The sequence below is a fragment of the Enhydra lutris genome, unplaced genomic scaffold (genome assembly GCF_002288905.1).
Source record: "Enhydra lutris kenyoni isolate GAN:26980312 unplaced genomic scaffold, ASM228890v2 scaffoldscaffold24, whole genome shotgun sequence".
Classification (NCBI taxonomy): Eukaryota; Metazoa; Chordata; class Mammalia; order Carnivora; family Mustelidae; genus Enhydra; species Enhydra lutris.
In genome coordinates, this window is record NW_019154108.1 from 4370534 (window position 1) to 4388546 (window position 18013).

Here is an 18013-nt window from a genome sequence, read left to right on the forward strand (position 1 = left end):
TCCTTTTCTTTATGTAGATTTTAGTTTCAGACCTGTGTCTTTTTCCAGTTTTCAAAAAAAACACTTTTTAACATTTCTTGCAAGGTTTCCTGGCATAATTTCCCTCAATTTTTTGCTTGTCCAAGAAGGATAATTTTTGTAGGATATAGAATTCTAGATTAGTGTGCTTTTTCTCTCAATAGTTTAAATATTTCACTCCACCCTCCTGTTGCATGATTTCTGAGAAGTCAGATATAACTTGTCTTTTTCTTTAGGTAAGGTGTGTTTTTCTTCTTTTTCAGAGTTTCTCTGTATCTTTGAACTTTTTGGAGTTCGTATATGATATGCCTAGGTGTAGTAGTTTCGGCATTTATCCTGTTTTGTGTTGTCTGAGCTTCCTAGTTCTGTGGTTTGGTGTCTGACATTAATTTGGGGAAATTCTCATTCATTATTACTTTAAATATTTCTCTTGTTCCTTTCTCTCATTCTTTCCTTCTGGTATTCTCATTACTCATATATTATACATTTTACAGTTGACCTGCACTTTTTTGGATATTCTGTTCTGTGGTTTTTTTCTTTTTTCCCTTTTCTCTTTAATTTTAGAAGTTCCATTGTCATGTCATAAAGCTCAGTGTTTCTTGCTCAACTGTGTCTAGTCTACCAGTGGACTCATCAAAGGCATTCTTCATTTTTGTTACTGTGTTTGCTCTAGTGCTTCTTTTTTATCCTTCATTAGAACTTTTCTGCCTACATTATCCATCTATTCTTGCATGTTGTCTACTTTTTTACATTAAAGCTCTTAGCATATTAGTCATAATTTTAAAAAATTCCTGGTCTGATAATTCCACCATTCTTGTCATCTAACTCTGGTTCTCATGCTTATTCTCTTCGAACTGTGTTCTTTGCTTAAGAAATGCCTTGTAATTTTTTTTTTTTTTTTTGAAAGGTGGGACATGAGGTACTTGGTAAAAGGAACTGTGGTAAACAGACCTTTCATAATGTGGTGGTGAGGTGTGGTGGTAGAAGAAACGTTCTGGACTCCTATTATTAGGTCTAAATCTTTTGGTGGGTCTTTGTCCCTGGACTGTTCACTTCATTAGTGCTTCTCGGGTTTCCCCTTTCCCTTAGGCAGGTCAGGCTCTGATAAAACACTGGCAGGTTCAGCTCTACTAAAATAGTTCTCCTAAAGTCAGTCCTTGTTAAGAACAGAATACTCTGCAATATTTCAAAGAGCTTCTGGAGGTAAAACTCACAGAAGTGTAGAAGCTCCACTCTGACGGGTATCCTCCTTGGACTTTGTAACTTAAGGATTTATCCACACTGAGCATCCATCAATATATCAATTAATGTAGTTCAAGTTTTCCTACATGGGCACTGGTTCCCACAGAGGTTTCTGTGTATCTGCCTGTCTCGGAGTTTTGGGACCGTCGTTTGTCGTGTGACCTCACTTTTCCGAAGATATATGAAGAGTTGATTTTTCAGTTTGTTTAGCTTTTAACTTGTTGTTAGGACAGAATGGCAGCTTCCATGAATACAGGCACACTTTTTGAGACTAAAGACAACTTTGTTTCTTCCTTTCATCCTTAACAGATTTTATTTCCTTTGTTTCCCTAGCTGTTGTGGCTAGCAGTTTAGCAGTGTTGAATAGAAGTAGCTGATAGGGACCTTTGTCTTATTCCCATTCTTAAAGGAAAACTCTTAGTGTTAAGTATTATATTTGTCATAGATGTTCTGTAGATACCCATTATATAAGGAAGTTCCTCTCAGTTTGCTAATAATTCTTCTTCCCCGTGAATCTGTTTTATCTTACCAGATACTTTTTTAGCTTCTTTTAAGATGATCATTTCAGATCTGTTACTAAAATGAATTATACTAATCAGTTTTCTAGAGTCACATTTTTATTACGTAATAAATACAAGTTGGTCATGATATTTATGTGTGTGTGTTGTGTTCATATTATTATTTTCACATAATTCTGTTTGATACTTTGGGGATTTTGCTACCTGTTCATGAATAAGGCTGGCATGTAGTTTTTTATTTCTCACACTGTTGGGTTTGGGTGTGTAAGGTGTATAAAATCAGATGGGCAGTGCTCTCTTATTTTTAGTTCTCAGGAAGAGTTAAAGATAATAATTATTTATTTTTTGAATTTTTATTCACATAGGTCCAGAATTGTCCTTGTAAGAGGAGTTTTTGTTATCGGAACTTGATTTTTTTGTCACTTTAAATTAAAAATTTCCATGACTTTTTCCATGTCATCTCAATGTTAAAATTTATTAGTGTAAAGATACTCACTTTTATCTATTAACATTTTATTTTTCCTCCCTTTTCCAAAGAGATTTTTTTGTTAGAGCTGAGAAGAGATTCTTTTTCTATTATTAGAAGTTGTGCATTATTTTTGACATTTTCTCATACTTTAGAATTTACAGATACTTCTCAAAATCTGCAGTTAATCAGTACTTTTTTCCTCTTCTTGGACAGTGCCAAGATCTTTTATCCCCAACTTGACTCACATGCTACTCTTTTGTGTATTTAAATTCTATTTTTTTCTTAGTTGTAATTCAACAAGGAATACTATGATTATTTTTCATACTTAACGTTAATTTACATTTATCCACATGTATACCGATTCTTAATTCTTCAGGTCTGCTTTCTGAGAATTTCCATTTGCCGTTGCTTCCCTTCATACCGAAACATGATCTTTTTTTCTTTATTCCTGTTTAAATTTGTTGGGTTCTTTGAGTCTCTCAGTTGGTATCTTTTGTCAAGATTGGGAAATTCTTTTTTTTTTTTTTTTTTAAGATTTTTTATTTTATTTATTTATTAGAGAGAGAGAGAGAGAGCATGAGCACAGGCAGACAGAGTGGGAGGCAGAGGCAGAGGGAGAAGCAAGCTCCCCGCTGAGCAAGGAGCCCGATGTGGGACTCGATCCCAGGACGCTGGGATCATGACCCGAGCCGAAGGCAGCCGCTTAACCAACTGAGCCACCCAGGCTTCCCAAGATTGGAAAATTCTTAACAACCATTATTTTTCCCCCAAAACATTCCCTCTACCTCGTTCTCTTTTAGAATCCACATTTAATTCAGTATGTTACCACCTTTTCACTTTAGCTCCCTAAACTCTACTTATTTCCATTCTTTTTGCCTTTCTGTGTTATATTTGGGTGATTTCTTCTGAACTGTTTTCCAGACCACACATTCTTGGCTATCTGTAGTCTGCTATTAAATTCTTTCGAGTTTTTAATGTCATTTATTACATTTTTCCATTTCTAGGAGTTGCTTCAGTATTTTTTTAAACATCTAGGTCCCTTTTTTTTGGTTTATTTTTCCTGCAGATATTTTCAAGCTGTTTTTTTATTTAGACATAGTAAGTATACCTGTCTTTATAATCTTATCTTTGATAATTCTAGTATCTTAAGTCTTTGTGAATCTGTTCATTAATTTTGTCTGTAGGCTCTTGCTCAAGATGCCTCTAGTCTTTCTGGGCTTGGTTACCTTTGTGTGTTGGTCCTTCTCTTTGAAAAATAATTTGTCGGGATAATTAGAAAGCTAGAAGGTAGGTCCTTCTGCCAGAGAAAATTTGTGTTTGCTTTGTATTCAGGAATATTTTATGTTAGTGGCATGAGGTTAGTTGGACCACCAGATGATGGGAATTCGGACTGTAAGTCCCAGCATTGCATGGGTTAATTCTTTCTCTGAGGGTAGTTCTTTAGAGTCCTAGCTTACAGGGGGATGAGTGAGGGTGTCTTATTAGACTGCTGCTGTGGGTGCGTCTGGAGATTTTATTTCTGAGTCATTCTCTTGATACCATCAGAGCTAAAATTTACATACTCATGCATTGGCAAATGCTGTCAGGACAAGAATGACTTTTGTGCTCCACTTCACTGTCTGGCTTCCTACTTTTATTTCAGATTTGGTCTAGAGATTACCTACTTAATCTTGGCTACTCTTCAGTGCTTTTTAGTGATTTTTTAAAAAATTTTAATTAACATATAGTGTATTACTAGTTTCAGAGGTAGAGTTCAGAGGTAGAGGTGATTCATCAGTCTTATATAATACCCATTGCTCATTATGTCACGTGCCCTCCTTAAAGTCCCATCACCCAGTTATACCATCCCCCCCATCGCTACCCCTCCAGCAACCCTCATTTTGTTTCCTATGATTGAGTCTCTTATGGTCTGTCTCCCTCTCTGGCTTCTTCTTGTTTTATTTTTACCCCCCCTTCCCTATGCGTCTCTGTTTTGTTTCTTAAATTCTGCATATGAGTGAGATCATATAATAGTCTTTCTCTGATGGACTTTCTTCGCTTAGTGTAATACCCTGTAGTTCCAGCCACATGGTTGCAAATGACAAGATTTCTTTTTTTTTTTTTAATTTTTTTAAAAGACTTTATTTACTTAATTTGACAGAGATCACAAGTAGGCAGAGAGGCAGACAGAGAAAGAGAGAGAGAGAGAGGAGGAAGCAGGCTCCCTGCTAAGCAGAAAGCCCGATGTGGGGCTCGATCCCAGGACCCCGGGACCATGACCTGAGCCGAAGGCAGAGGCTCTAACCCACTGAGCCACCCAGGCGCTCCAAGATTTCATTTTTTGATGGCTGAGTAATCCATTGTGTGTGTATACACACACACACACACACACATTCTTTGTGCATTCATCTGTTGGTGGACATCTGGGCTCCTTCCATAGTTTGGCTATTGTGGACATTACTGATATAAACATTCGGGTGCACATGCCCCTTTGGATCACTACGTTTGTATCTTTAGGGTAAATACCCAGTAGTGCGATTGCTGGGTCGTAGGGTAGCTCTGTTTTCAAGTTTTTGAGGAGCCTCTATACTGGTTTCCAGAGTAGGTGCACCAGCTTGCATTCCCACCAGTGATGTAAGAAGTTCCCTTTTCTCCACATCCTTGCCACCATCTGTTGTTTCCTGACTTGTTAAATCCATATTTAGTTGCTTTCGTAAAGAGGGTGGTCTGAGTAACAAGTTAACAACCATTTCTAAAAGTGCCATTTTTTTTTTTAGATCAGTTTGAGTGAGATTAGTAACTGATAGAAATGGCAATTAGAGGAATGTTTAGATATTTTGATATACTTGATGACTTTCTCAACAGATTTCTAGGACATAATGTAAAAAATTATAATTGGTTGAATCATGTTATTAGTAAATTTGCAGTATATGAAGTTTTAGAGTGAATTTTACAGCTTATAAATTTCTGGCTCTGTCAGACCACATATTGTTTACTTTTAATGGGTTCAGTAGGACTGAAATTCCGTTTATCTTGTCAGTCAAATGTCTTTCTTGTCAAGACATTTATCTTGTCAGTGTGGAAGTGGTATGCAGCTGTCTTTAATGTGCTTAAAGGAATGAAATCTTAGAAACCTAAAGCAAATATTTCTAATTTACTTACCTTGCCAGAAGTGTTTATTCATTATTGCTTTGTCATTTATATTGCATGTTCAAGCTATTTTTAGATTTTGGCATTCAGAGTTTTGATCACAGTAAAATACAATTAGAAAAAACTTCTTAAATTTCTTTTTTAGTGTGTGTGTTCCTTTAACTGGCTTTTGTGCCTGGTCGCCGCTAGTTGCACATAATTAACCCACATTCGTGACACAGCGTGGCTTCGTGTTTTAGGGGAATACTCAGATGATGTGTGGGTTTGTTACTAGCTTACCTGGTGATGTTACCTTCTTATTAGGTAAAGGGTAGGGCTGGGCCCTGAGGGGGATCCTTACTGTGTTGGCTGATGGCTAGCTGTCCCTTAGAAGCTTAAGGAAATTACTTGAAGGAGACTGATGAAACCTAAGATAAAAATGGTACTATCTCCCATCTTGTCACTTTTCACTAATTTAAAATGCATAAATATATGCTTAATGTGGTATAATTATAAACTCATTGGTTAGGAAAATAATCACTAAGGGACAATATATAATATTTTTAGTGTTTATCTTAGCATGATATACTATATATCTGCTTTTTATTTTCTCTTACTTACAGTAGACCCAAATGATTTGTACATCGTAGAACCCCTCAAGTTCTCTCCAGAAAAAAAGGTAATATTTTGATTCTTTTTAAGTGTATTGGTATGTTATGACATAGTAGATAAAGAACTGGGTAGAAAGGTTTGATTATCTTTAAGTGGTCCTTAAATTTACTGTGTATTTCCAGTCATAATAATGATACAAGTCAATGTTACAGAGGTCTGCAAACGACGACTTACAGGCTGTATCTGGCCTGTGTGGCCTGTTCTGTCTGAGCCCAGAGCCATCTTAAAGGGTTGTAAAATAAAAAAGAATATGCAAGAGATACAGTATGTGACCTGTAAAGCCTAAAATATTTACTGCCTGGCCCTTCACAGAAAAGATTTGCTGATGCCTGGCTAGTAGTCCTTCTTTATTGTCAGTGTGTGTTAGGCACAGTGTGTGCGTGCGCCATTCCTGCATTGCTCACAGCAGCCTGGAGATGGTAGTATCCCCGAGTTGAAATGAGAACACCGAAATTCAGAGGGTTTATGTTGTCTTTGAATGATCCATTAAGTCAATGGTAAAACTCAAAATATACTTGGGCTTTTTGGTTATAAAGTCTGCATTTTCCGTTTTGCCTCTCAAAATAAGTTGTACTCAGTTTGATTAGAGGTAATAATCTCTAGGTGCAAGAACTTGGACTTTTAGAGCCAAAGAGCCCAGGGTTCAGTCCCAACCTGGCCCCTTACTGTGTTGTAACTTGGGTGGGGAACCAAACCTCTGGAGCTTGGTTTTCTCATTTGGTAACCAGGGATAAATACACACTTCTCAGTAAGTCAGATACACATGAAAGCAACTAGGATTCTACCTGGTGCTTAGTAAGTACTCAGATGTCAGTTATCACCCCCTAAATCAATTTTCAGAGGTGGCAGCTAAGCTGAGTAAGGAGTTGCGATTGAGCAGCATTTACAAAATGGGAAGATACTGGTAATATCTATCCAGAACATAATGGTATGTTTGAACATAAACTGTTTTACTTTTCACCAGGAGTTGGCAGTTTCCTGCATTAGCTCAGCTCTCTAGATGGTTTGATGAGGTAACTCTTGGAGGTCTCATAACTGCCTTGTTTTAAAATTTGTGTTGCAGAAGAAACGCTGCAAGTATAAAACTGAAAAAATTGAAACCATAAAGCCAGCAGATCCATTGCACCCTATAGCCAATGGAGACCTAAAAGGAAGGAAGCCCTTTGTGAACCAGAGAGACTTTTCTAATATGGGAGAAGTTTATCACTCTTCGTACAAGGGTCCTCCGTCTGAAGGAAGCTCAGAAACATCATCACAGTCAGAGGAGTCTTACTTCTGTGGCATTTCAGCTTGCACAAGTCTGTGCAATGGACAGTCCCAAAAGACAAAAACTGAGAAGAGGGCTTTAAAACGAAGGCGATCTAAAGTCCAAGACCAAGGAAAATTGATAAAAACTCTAATACAGACTAAGTCAGGATCATTACCGAGCCTGCATGACATAATCAAAGGAAACAAAGAGATCACCGTGGGAACATTTGGTGTCACAGCGGTCTCGGGACACATCTAAAATGAACAGAACTTTTCATACTGGAGACTTTTTGTTGTTGTTCTTTGAAGAACAGTCTGTGGTATTCGAAGGGTTTGGGGGAGGGAGAAAATACTAATGGGAAAAGTATTCAGAAATTATGGTTTCTGCCTTTTTACAAACGTAGGTGGGATTGTGTCAATCTTGGTTAATGAGCTGCAGTTTTACAAGGCTGATCACTTCCTACAAGGACAATGGTAGACATTTTATAAAGATGTTTTTTCACAGATTAATTACTGGGACAAACGTAATTTGGAAGCCCAGTTCCTTTGGGTGGGATAGGAATGAAAGCCTAAACCTCTTCCTTTAGCTTTGTTCCTATTTCTTGCACCTTCCCATATTTATGTGCCTTTTGTCTATTTATAATGCCACTGGAAGAGGAGGGAGAACTTTTTCTGTCATTTGATTTCTTTTATAACTTTGTTAGTTTTTTGAAGCTGCAAACACTACAAGGCTTTAAGGTGATCTGCACCTGAAGTTCCGTAATGTGGGTCAGACAGTGTAAAGGTCCTGCAGACTTGCCAAATAGACTTCTTGTAGCAAACTCACTTGAAACAGAAACTTGCTGGAATTCTCGTCTGTTCTTTTAGGTAAGCAGAGATACTGATATTTTCATTCAACTTACACTCGTTTTTCTCTAGTTACTAACTCAATGAGAAAAGAGCCTACAAGATTTTTTTCTTACAAATGACTGGTATTTGCAAATAGATTTTTTATGAATTCACCTTTTAAGCACATTTAACCACTTGTAAGGGTTTTCGTTAGCTACATTACATCTTAAACATTCACAGTAAGCACTAATCCTCTGGACTTTCAGGTAGTTCTTTCCTGTTTCTACAAATAGAACTTTTGGAGCTTCGTTGAATGAGTCCAGGTCTTGTGGTAAAATCACTGCCTATGTACCTATGCCCGGATCCAGCGAGTGAATTTGTCAAGCCTTGTCTAATTGGTCAAGTCTAAAGGGATCGTTAGTCCTGATGTTTGCTTTGTATTGGCTACAAATGTGCAGAGGCATACCTGTGATGTCCGTGTGTCTGTCTCCACTTTGTCTTTTGTCTCCTTTAGAAATAATTGGCAGCGACTGTATTTGAATAAAACGATTTCTTAGTGTGTGTTTTACAGTAATGAGTGAAAGTGGGAAGTTTCTTCTCAAAATGGAGAGAATTGACCATTTCGTGTTGTAAGATTTAAGTTATAACTTATTGAGCACTTTTAGTAATAACTGTTTTTTAAACTTGTCTAATACCTCTCGGGTGGGGTATTGTTTGTAATGTGACCTATTTAAAGCCTTTTTTGTTTGTTTAAGTTGCTGCTTTTAGGTTAACAGTATGTTTTAGATGATTTAAATTTTTCTTCCAGTCTGTACAATTAGCCATTCAGAGCAGGAGGGCCTGATTGTATAGAAACTTGTTGAAAAGAGGTCCAGGTGAGATTGGAGGGAGAGCGGAAAGTTACACAATGTGCATGCAGCACCCAGGGTTGGGGAAAGATGACTTTCAGTTTGTAACTACGGAGCTGTAGTGCCATTAGAAACTGTGAATTTCCAAATAAATCTGAACACTTGTCTTTATTAATTACGGGCTCTTCTGTTCTTTGGAGGAGAAACTTACAAATACATGGCTCAGAACATAGACTGAAGTTTCTGCCACTTTGGAAACTAAACACAGCAACATCTCCTTACGTGATTGATCACATTTCAGCCAGCTCTAAACCAACTGAGCTTAAAATAAACATTTTGTTCCACGTCCAATCATAATTTCACTATTTCAAACACTAACATGAGAGTTTTGATCTTTATTTAGTAGAATACGTGTATGTGTTTTCCTCTTAGCAGGTACCATCTTGAGGACTACTAATTTCTATGTTTTTCCATATCTAACTAGATTGTAATACTTGATAATTTACTTTTCAACTTTCACACATCTAACCAGAGCATAACATTTTACACTTTGGGGTTTGTTTTTCCTCTCTGAGATTATACTTACATGAGGAGAAAAAAAAGGTCTTGCCAGTTGTCGACTTGTGCCGGGTAAGAAGCAAAGCTATGTACACGAGCTAGGCTTTCAGTGTTGCTCGATAGTTAGCTTCATTTTATTTTTCCTAACGTTAAGCATTAGACAGCATAAAATAAAAGGAAACTGGGGGATCATAGCAAAGATGCCAAGTAAAGCAGTTTTTTTTTTTTTTTTTAAGATTTTATTTATTTATTTGACAGAGATCACAAGTAAGCAGAGAGGCAGGCAGAGGGGAGGGGGAAGCAGGCTCCCCGCTGAGCAGAGAGCTCCATCCGAGGACACTTGGATCATGACCTGAGCCAGAGGCAGAGGCTTAACCCACTGAGCCACCCAGGCACCCCTAGAGTTAACTTTTTTAAAGATTTTATTTATTTGACAGAGAAAGAGAGAAAGCACAGCAGGGAGAGTGGCAGGCAGAGGGAGAAGCAGGCTTCCTGCTGAGCAGAGAGCCCAATGTGGGGGTCTATCCCAGGATTCTGGGATCATGACCTAAGCCGAAGACAGACACTTAACTGACTGAGCCACCCAGGCACTCCTAGAATTACTAACTTTTTTAGGAGTGATACTAACTAGTATTGTGACTTCTTAAGTCAATGATCTTATTCTTAGAAAACACGTGCTTCCATGACCAGACCAGGTGGGATTTATTCCTTGGATGCAAGGGTAGTTCAACATTGGCAAATCAATCAATGAGATAGAGCACATTAATAAAAGATAAGAACCATATGATCCTCTCAATTGATGTTCAAAAAGCTTTTGACAAAATACAGCATCCTTTTTTGATTAAAACTCTTCAAAGTATAAGGATAGAGGGAACATACTTCAATATCATAAAAGCCATCTATGAAAAGCCCACAGCGAGTATCATTCGCATTGGGGAAGAACTGAGAGCTTTTCCCTTAAAGTCAGGAACATGACAGCGATGCCCACTCTACCCACTACTGTTCAACATTGTACTAGAAGTCCTAACCTCAGCAATCAGACAACAAAAAGAAATAAAAGGCATCCAAATTGGCAAAGAAGTCAAACTCTTGCTCTTCCCAGATGACATGATACTTTTTGTGGAAAACCCAAAAAATTCCAGCCCAAAAGCAAAAACTCATAAAGCAATTCAGCAACATGGCAGGATACAAAAATGAAAGCGCAGAAATCAGTTGCATTCAATACACTAATGGTATGACTGAAGAAAGAGAAATTAAGGAATTGATCCCATTTACAACTGCATCCAAAACCATAAGATACCTAGGAATAAACCTAACCAAAGAGGTAAAGTATCACTACTCTAGAAGGTACAGAACACTCATGAAAGAAATTGAGGAAGACACAAAGAGACAGAAAAACATTCCATGCTTGTGGATTGGAAGAATAAACATTGTGAAAATGTCTATGCTGCCCAGAGCAATCTACACATTCAATGCAATCCCTACCAAAATACCATTGAAATTTTTCATAGAGCTGGAACAAAACGATCCTAAAATTTATATGGAACCAGAAAAGACCCCTATTAGCCAGAGGAATGTTGAAAAAGAAAACCAAAGCTGGTGCAATCGCAATTCCAGACTTCAAGCTCAATTACAAAGCTGCAATCATCAAGACAGTATGGCGCTGGCACAAAATCAGACACAGAGATAAATGGAACAGAACAGAGTACCCAGGAATGGACTCTCAACTCTATGGTCAACTAATCTTTGACAAAGCAAGAAAGAATATACAATGGAAAAAGGACATTGTCTTCAACAGATTGTGTTGGGAAAACTGTACAGCCACATAGAGAAGAATGAAACTGGACCATTCATTTCCTTACACCACACACAAAAATAGACTCAAAATGGATGAAAGAACTCAATGTGAGACGGGAATCCATCAAAATCCTAAAAGTGAACCAGGCAGCAACCTCTGTGACTGGCCACAGCAATTTCTTGCAGGACACGTCTCCAAAGACAAGGGAAACAAGGGCAAAAATGGACTATCGGGACTTCATCAAGATAAAAAGCATTCACCCAGCAAAGGAAGCGCTTGACGAAACCAAAAGACAACTGACAGAATGAGAGAAGATATTTGCAAATGACGTCAGATAGAGGGCTAGTGTCCAAGATCTATAAAGAACTTAATCAAACTGAACACCCAAGACAAATAATCCAGGCAAGAAATAAGCAGAAGACATGAACAGACACTTCTTCAAAGAAGACATCCAAATGGCTAACAGACACATGAAAAAATGCTCCACATCACTTGCCATCAGGGAAATACAAATCAAAACTACAATGAGAGGGGCGCCTGGGTGGCTCAGTGGGTTAAGCCGCTGCCTTCGGCTCAGGTCATGATCTCAGGGTCCTGGGATCGAGTCCCGCGTCGGGCTCTCTGCTCAGCAGGGAGCCTGCTTCCCTCTCTCTCTCTCTCTCTCTGCCTACCTCTCTGTCTACTTGTGATCTCTCTCTGTCAAATAAACAAATAAAATCTTTAAAAAAAAAAAAAAACTACAATGAGATACCACCTCACACCAGTTAGAATGGCTAATGTGAACAAGACAGAACAACAAATGTTGGTGAGGATGTAGAGAAAGGGAAACCTCTTAACTGTTGGTAGGAATGCAAGCTGGTACAGCCACTCTGAAAAACAGTATAGAGGTTCCTCAAGAAGTTAAAAACAGAGCTACCCTGCAACCCAGCAATTGTACTACTGGGTATTTATCTCAAAGATACAGATGTAGTGAAAAGAAGAGGCACTTGTACTCCAATGTTCATAGCAGCAATGTCCAAAATAGCCAAACTGTGGAAGGAGCCAAGACGTTCTTCAGCAGACGAATGGATGAAGATGTGGTTCATACACACGATGGAACATTACTCAGCCATCGGAAAGGATGAATACCCACCATTTGCATCGACATGGATGGGACTGGAGGGATTCTGCTGAGTGAAATAGTCAAGTAGCGAAAGACAATTATCGTATGGTTTTACTTGTATGTGGAATATAAGGAATAGTGCAAAGGACCATAGGGGGAGAGAAGGAAACCTGAATGGGAAGAAATCAGAGAGGGAGACGAATCATGAGAGCCTCTGGACTTCAGGAAACAAACTGAGGGTTACAGAAGGGATGGGGTTGGGGGGATTGGTTAATGGGCGATGGGCATTAAGGAGGACATGTGATCTGATGAGCACTGGGTGTTATACAACTAATGAGGCATTGAACACTACATCAAAAACTGATGATGTTCTACTAGATGTTGGCTAATAGAATTTAAATTTAAAAAAACTGAAAAAGGACATAAAACACATGCTTGAGTATTTAGGGGTAAAGGGTCTTAATGTCCCAACTAACTTTCAAATGGTTCACCTAAAACAATGTGTGTATTATGCATGGATGTATGCAAACAGACACACACACACACACAGAAGAAAAAAAACTAAAAATATTAATGCTTAATCTGGGTAAAGTTGTACAGATATTCAACTGAAATTTTTCAAACTAAAAAGCTGGGGATGGGTGCCTGGGTGGCTCAGTGGGTTAAGCCTCTGCCTTTGGCTCAGGTCATGATCCCAGGGTGCTGGGATTGAGCCCGCACTGGGCTCTCTGTTCAGCGAGGAGCCTGCTTCCCCCTGCTCTCTGCCTGCCTCTCTGCCTGCTTGTGATCTCTCTCTGTCAAATAAATAAGATTAAAAAAAAAAAAAAAAGTTAACTCCATAGTCTAATACACAGTCCATGGTCAGATTTCTCCAGTTGTCCCCACGTGTACTTTTTTTTTTTTTTTTTTTTTTTTTTGGTCCAGTGTCTAGTCAAGGCTCATCTGGTTGTATTGTCTATTTAGGTTCTTTAAATACATGTTGCTGTATGGCTTTGCATGTCTTCCTCGTACAAGGGCCCATGTGTGTTTTCTCTGAATCATTCCAATTTTAGTGTATGGGCTACCAAAGTGAGCACTGACAGTTTTTCTAGTGATGTGTTAATATTGTCATTACATTTTATCCCAACCCACAAGTATCCATTTATATAACATGAAGACATTAAAAAAATTTATCTTATAGGAGTATGTATTCATGACCTCTACATTATACTCCACTTTATTACTTTCAAAATTAATCTTTAGAATATTTGTTTACAACAGAGTTCATCACTTGCAGTTATAAGGTCATTCATCCTAGACCACCAACTTTGTGTTGCATTTTTTTTATAAAGCACCTATTAAAATTAACCCAAATGCCTAATGTTATAATATGCAAAGCGATAAGTCTATCTGAGCAAAGAAGCATTTGTTATTTTTATTATTTTTCCCCTTTTTTATTGAAGTAGAGTTGACATACAATGTTTTATCAGTTCCAGGTGTGCAGCACAGTGATTGGACAAACCTATATGTTAGGCTACGTTCACCACACACGGAGTCTGTCACCACCCAACGCTATTACAATACCATTGCCGTGGACTGTATTCCCTATTCTGTACTTTTCTTCACTGTGACTTATTCCATAACTGGAGGCCTGTACCTTCCGCTCCCTTTCATCCATTTTGCCTGTCCCTCACTCCCTTCCCCTCTGGAAACATCAGTTTGTTTTCTTTCTTTATTTATTTGTCTTTATTTATGGATTTCTCTTACTTGTTTTTGTTTTTTAGATATTTGTTTTGTTTTTTAGAAATAAGTCTTTGACTTAACTTCATTCAGTATAATACCTCTAAGTACCCATCCATGTTGTGGCAAATAGCAAGATCTCATTCTTTTTTTTATGGCTAATATTACATTCTGTGTGTGCGTGTGTGTGTGTGTGTCTGTGTTTGTGTGTGTGTCACAGCTTCTTAATCCATCTATATTGATGGACACTTAGGTTGCTTGCATATCTTTGTGTAAATAATGTGATTAATATAGGGATACATACGTCTTTTCCAATTAGCGTTTTTGTTTTCTTTGGGTAAATACGTCATTTGTGATTTTTAAATGAATAAGGGATAAAGAGCAAGTTTTAAACACAGGATGGTTTAATAAGTTCCCAGGTAGGTGGCATACCATACAATTTAAGAGCAAGTGTTTTTAAATCAGACTGCCTGGTTTCATATTTGCCCTCCATCTCTTAACGATGACATTGGACAAATTACAATCAGTCAAAATCTCGATTAAGCGTCAGATTTCTCACCTGTAAACAGGTATAATAACACCTACTTCAGAGACTCATTCTGAGGATCAAGTGTACTATTACATGTAAAACTATCACGGACCTAGCATATACTGCGCTCAGTGTTAGCTGTTAATGTCTGGATGCTTAGAGTTGGATCTCATCCCTCATGTCTGAGCATCTTGGACCAGCAGGTCACAAAAGGAGCTCATGCTTGGTCTAAGACTATCAGCTCCAGCTTCAGTGTCTGTACCACCATTAGCAAGGTCAGCAGGGAGCCTTAAGTTCAATGTGCTCAGAGTAAGACCCTCAGTGCTTTCATCACGAGGGTCACTAAGCCACTCCAGACTCTGCAGGACTCCTGGAAAGATCTTGTCACCTGTTTCTACCCTTCAGTATAAAGCCTTGCCACAACTTTCTTCCTCAAAACCATTAAGGCAGGGTCATAGGGAAGCTCTATTTTTAATTTCTTGAGGAATCTCCACACTGTTCTCCAAAGTGGCTGCACCAACTTGCGTTCCCACCAACAGTGTAAGAGGGTTCCCCTTTCCCCACATCCCCTCCAACACATGTTGTTTCCTGTCTTGTTAATTTTGGCCATTCTAAGTGGTGTAAGGTGGTATCTCAATGTGGTTTTAATTTGAATCTCCCTGATGGCTAGTGATGAGGAACATTTTTTCATGTGTCTGATAGCCATTTGTATGTCTTCATTGGAGAAGTGTCTGTTCATATCTTCTGCCCATTTTTTGATATGATTGTCTGTTTTGTGTGTGTTGAGTTTGAGGAGTTCTTTATAGATCCTGGATATCAATCTTTTGTCTGTAATGTCATTTGCAAATATCTTCTCCCATTCCGTGGGTTGCCTCTTTGTTTTGTTGACTGTTTCCTTTGCTGTGCAGAAGCTTTTGATTTTGATGAAGTCCCAAAAGTTCATTTTTGCTTATGTTTCCTTTGCCTTTGGAAACATATCTTGAAAGAAGTTGCTGTGGCTGATATCAAAGAGGTTACTGCCTATATTCTCCTCTAGGATTCTGATGGATTTCTGTCTCACATTGAGGTCTTTTATCCATTTTGAGTTGATCTTTGTGTACGGTGTAAGAGAATGGTCGAGTTTCATTCTTCTACATATAGCTGTCCAGTTTTCCCAGCACCATTTATTGAAGAGACTGTCTTTTTTCCACTGTATATTTTTTCCTGTTTTGTCAAAGATTATTTGACCATAGAGTTGAGGGTCCATATCTGGGCTCTCTACTCTGTTCCAGATGTAGTGAAAAGAAGGGCTATCTGTACCCCAATGTTTATAGCAGCAATGGCCATGGTCGCCAAACTGTGGAAAGAACCAAGATGCCCTTCAACGGACGAATGGATAAGGAAGATGTGGTACATACACACTATGAAGTATTATGCCTCCATCAGAAAGGATGAATACCCAACTTTTGTAGCAACATGGATGGAACTGGAAGAGATTATGCTGAGTGAAATAAGTCAAGCAGAGAGAGTCAAGTATCATATGGTTTCACTTATTTGTGGAGCATAAGGAATAACATGGAGGACATAGGGAGATGGAGAGGAGAAGGGAGTTGAGGGAAATTGGAAGGGGAGGTGAACCATGAGAGACTATGGACTCTGAAAAACAACCTGAGGGTTTTGAAGGGGTGGGGGGTGGGAGGTTGGGGGAAGCAGGTGGTGGGTATTGGAGAGGGCATGGATTGCATGGAGCACTGGGTGTGGTGCAAAAACAATGAATACTGTTATGCTGAAAATAAATTTAAAAAATTTAAAAAACTCTTAAAACTCAACAAGAATAAAAAATAACTAAGCCAATTAAAAAAAATTAAGGCAAATTTCATATGCCCTTGACTCCTGTTAATTGTATCACTGCCAGAAGCTTCATGTGGCTTTCACAGTCTTCCTTCTGGAATATTCTTCCATATTTCCTCACCAATTCCTCATCACTTCTGTCATGCCCTCTGGAATTCAAAATCAGTCATCAATAAAATTCCTTAAATCTTTAACTTGTTTCAACCTTCCTTTCACTTCCTTGTTCTAGTCAAAACTACTTCCCTCGAATCCTTTCCAGGAGGTCAACTTTCTCCACCCTTCACACAGCACAGCGTAGAGAGAGACTAGATAGATGGTTAGTCCCCTGGATCTCCATGCTCTAAAATTCACTTTCTGAATCTGATATCATCAAACCATACCATCCACTATTTATCCTTGTTCCAAATGAATCCCTTTCCTCTTGCCCTCTCTCATCTTCATTCCTGGGGTCCCTGTCATTCTAGTACTGCCTCTGTCACAATTCTTGAGGATTTCAATGTCCACCTTACATTATTTTTTTCTAGTTTCTCAGGTCCTTGCCTTCTTTCTCCAAAGATCTTGCTCTCCAGCTTATATCCACCACTTATTTCCAATCAGCCTCTTATTTCCAATTAAATCCTAGTTTCTGTCATTACCAAGGTCCATAATCTTTAATACCAATTTCAAGCATCCAGCTTGTGACCAACATCTCCTACTCTCCTAGCTCATTTCCCCTCACATCTGAACTCTAACAATTCTTTGCAGTCCCACAGGAGTCCCACCAATCCAACCCCTGGAGGTGACTGCCACATGTGGTCCATATTTTGTCTCTGAAAAGATGCATCCTCAGCCATAAACCCTGAGAATGCAGCTCAGTCCCAACAGGTTGCAGATTCTTTGCTCATACCATCAGAGTCCTTAGCAAACCAGTCTCTCAACTTTTTAATATTCTGGGTGGGACTCAGTCACCAGTCTTTTGTGCTCCTTCTTCCCCCAACTTCAGGGGCACATATTCCTGAGGGAGGTGACCTTGTTCCTAGAACAGACATAAGTCTTGGTCAGTGCGAGTCAGTCATGTAAATCCATTCACCTCACTGGTGACTGGTTTAGGTATAGAAATTCTGGTGAGTGGCAAATGAAGAGAAGTCTGCCAAGAGAGGGTCTTCTTTGCTGTTAAAAATCAAGTTGTAGTAAGAGAAGGATGTTTTCCCTCCGGACAGTTTCTTGTCTGGACGGTATATGTACACTTACCACACACAATGGCAGCCTGTCTAAGGGAAGTCTGACAAGGCGAAGAGGGTAGAGTAGAAAAGAAGTTGCTCGTGACCTCACTCTAAGCCACTGAACCAACCAGTCCTGGAGCCACCCTATCCTATCCTGAGACTCCCTGTTAAATGAGATAATAAATCCTTCTCATGTTTAAGCCATTCTCAGCGGGTTTTTGTGGTACATGTGTGTGTCACGCCCAAAGCGTCCCATCTGATAGAAGTTGCTCTTACTAGGTGCCAAAACCACGCTAAAGCACTGTAACATAGCCTCTTATTTAA

General features: G+C 38.8%; 1 protein-coding gene across 3 annotated transcripts in view; it reads left to right on the top strand.

Annotated features, from left to right (window-relative positions):
* Nucleotides 1-9126, top strand: part of LOC111150778 (SUN domain containing ossification factor) — a 96593-nt gene extending 87467 nt beyond the window's left edge. For all 3 annotated transcript variants that reach the window (XM_022508375.1, XM_022508377.1, XM_022508376.1), the window contains 2 exons: nt 5979-6034; nt 7091-9126. In XM_022508375.1, coding sequence (XP_022364083.1) covers nt 5979-6034; nt 7091-7534 — 500 coding nt within the window. In that variant the 3' untranslated portion in view covers nt 7535-9126. The remainder of the gene's footprint in view (nt 1-5978; nt 6035-7090) is intronic.
* Nucleotides 9127-18013: the final 8887 nt, after the last annotated feature.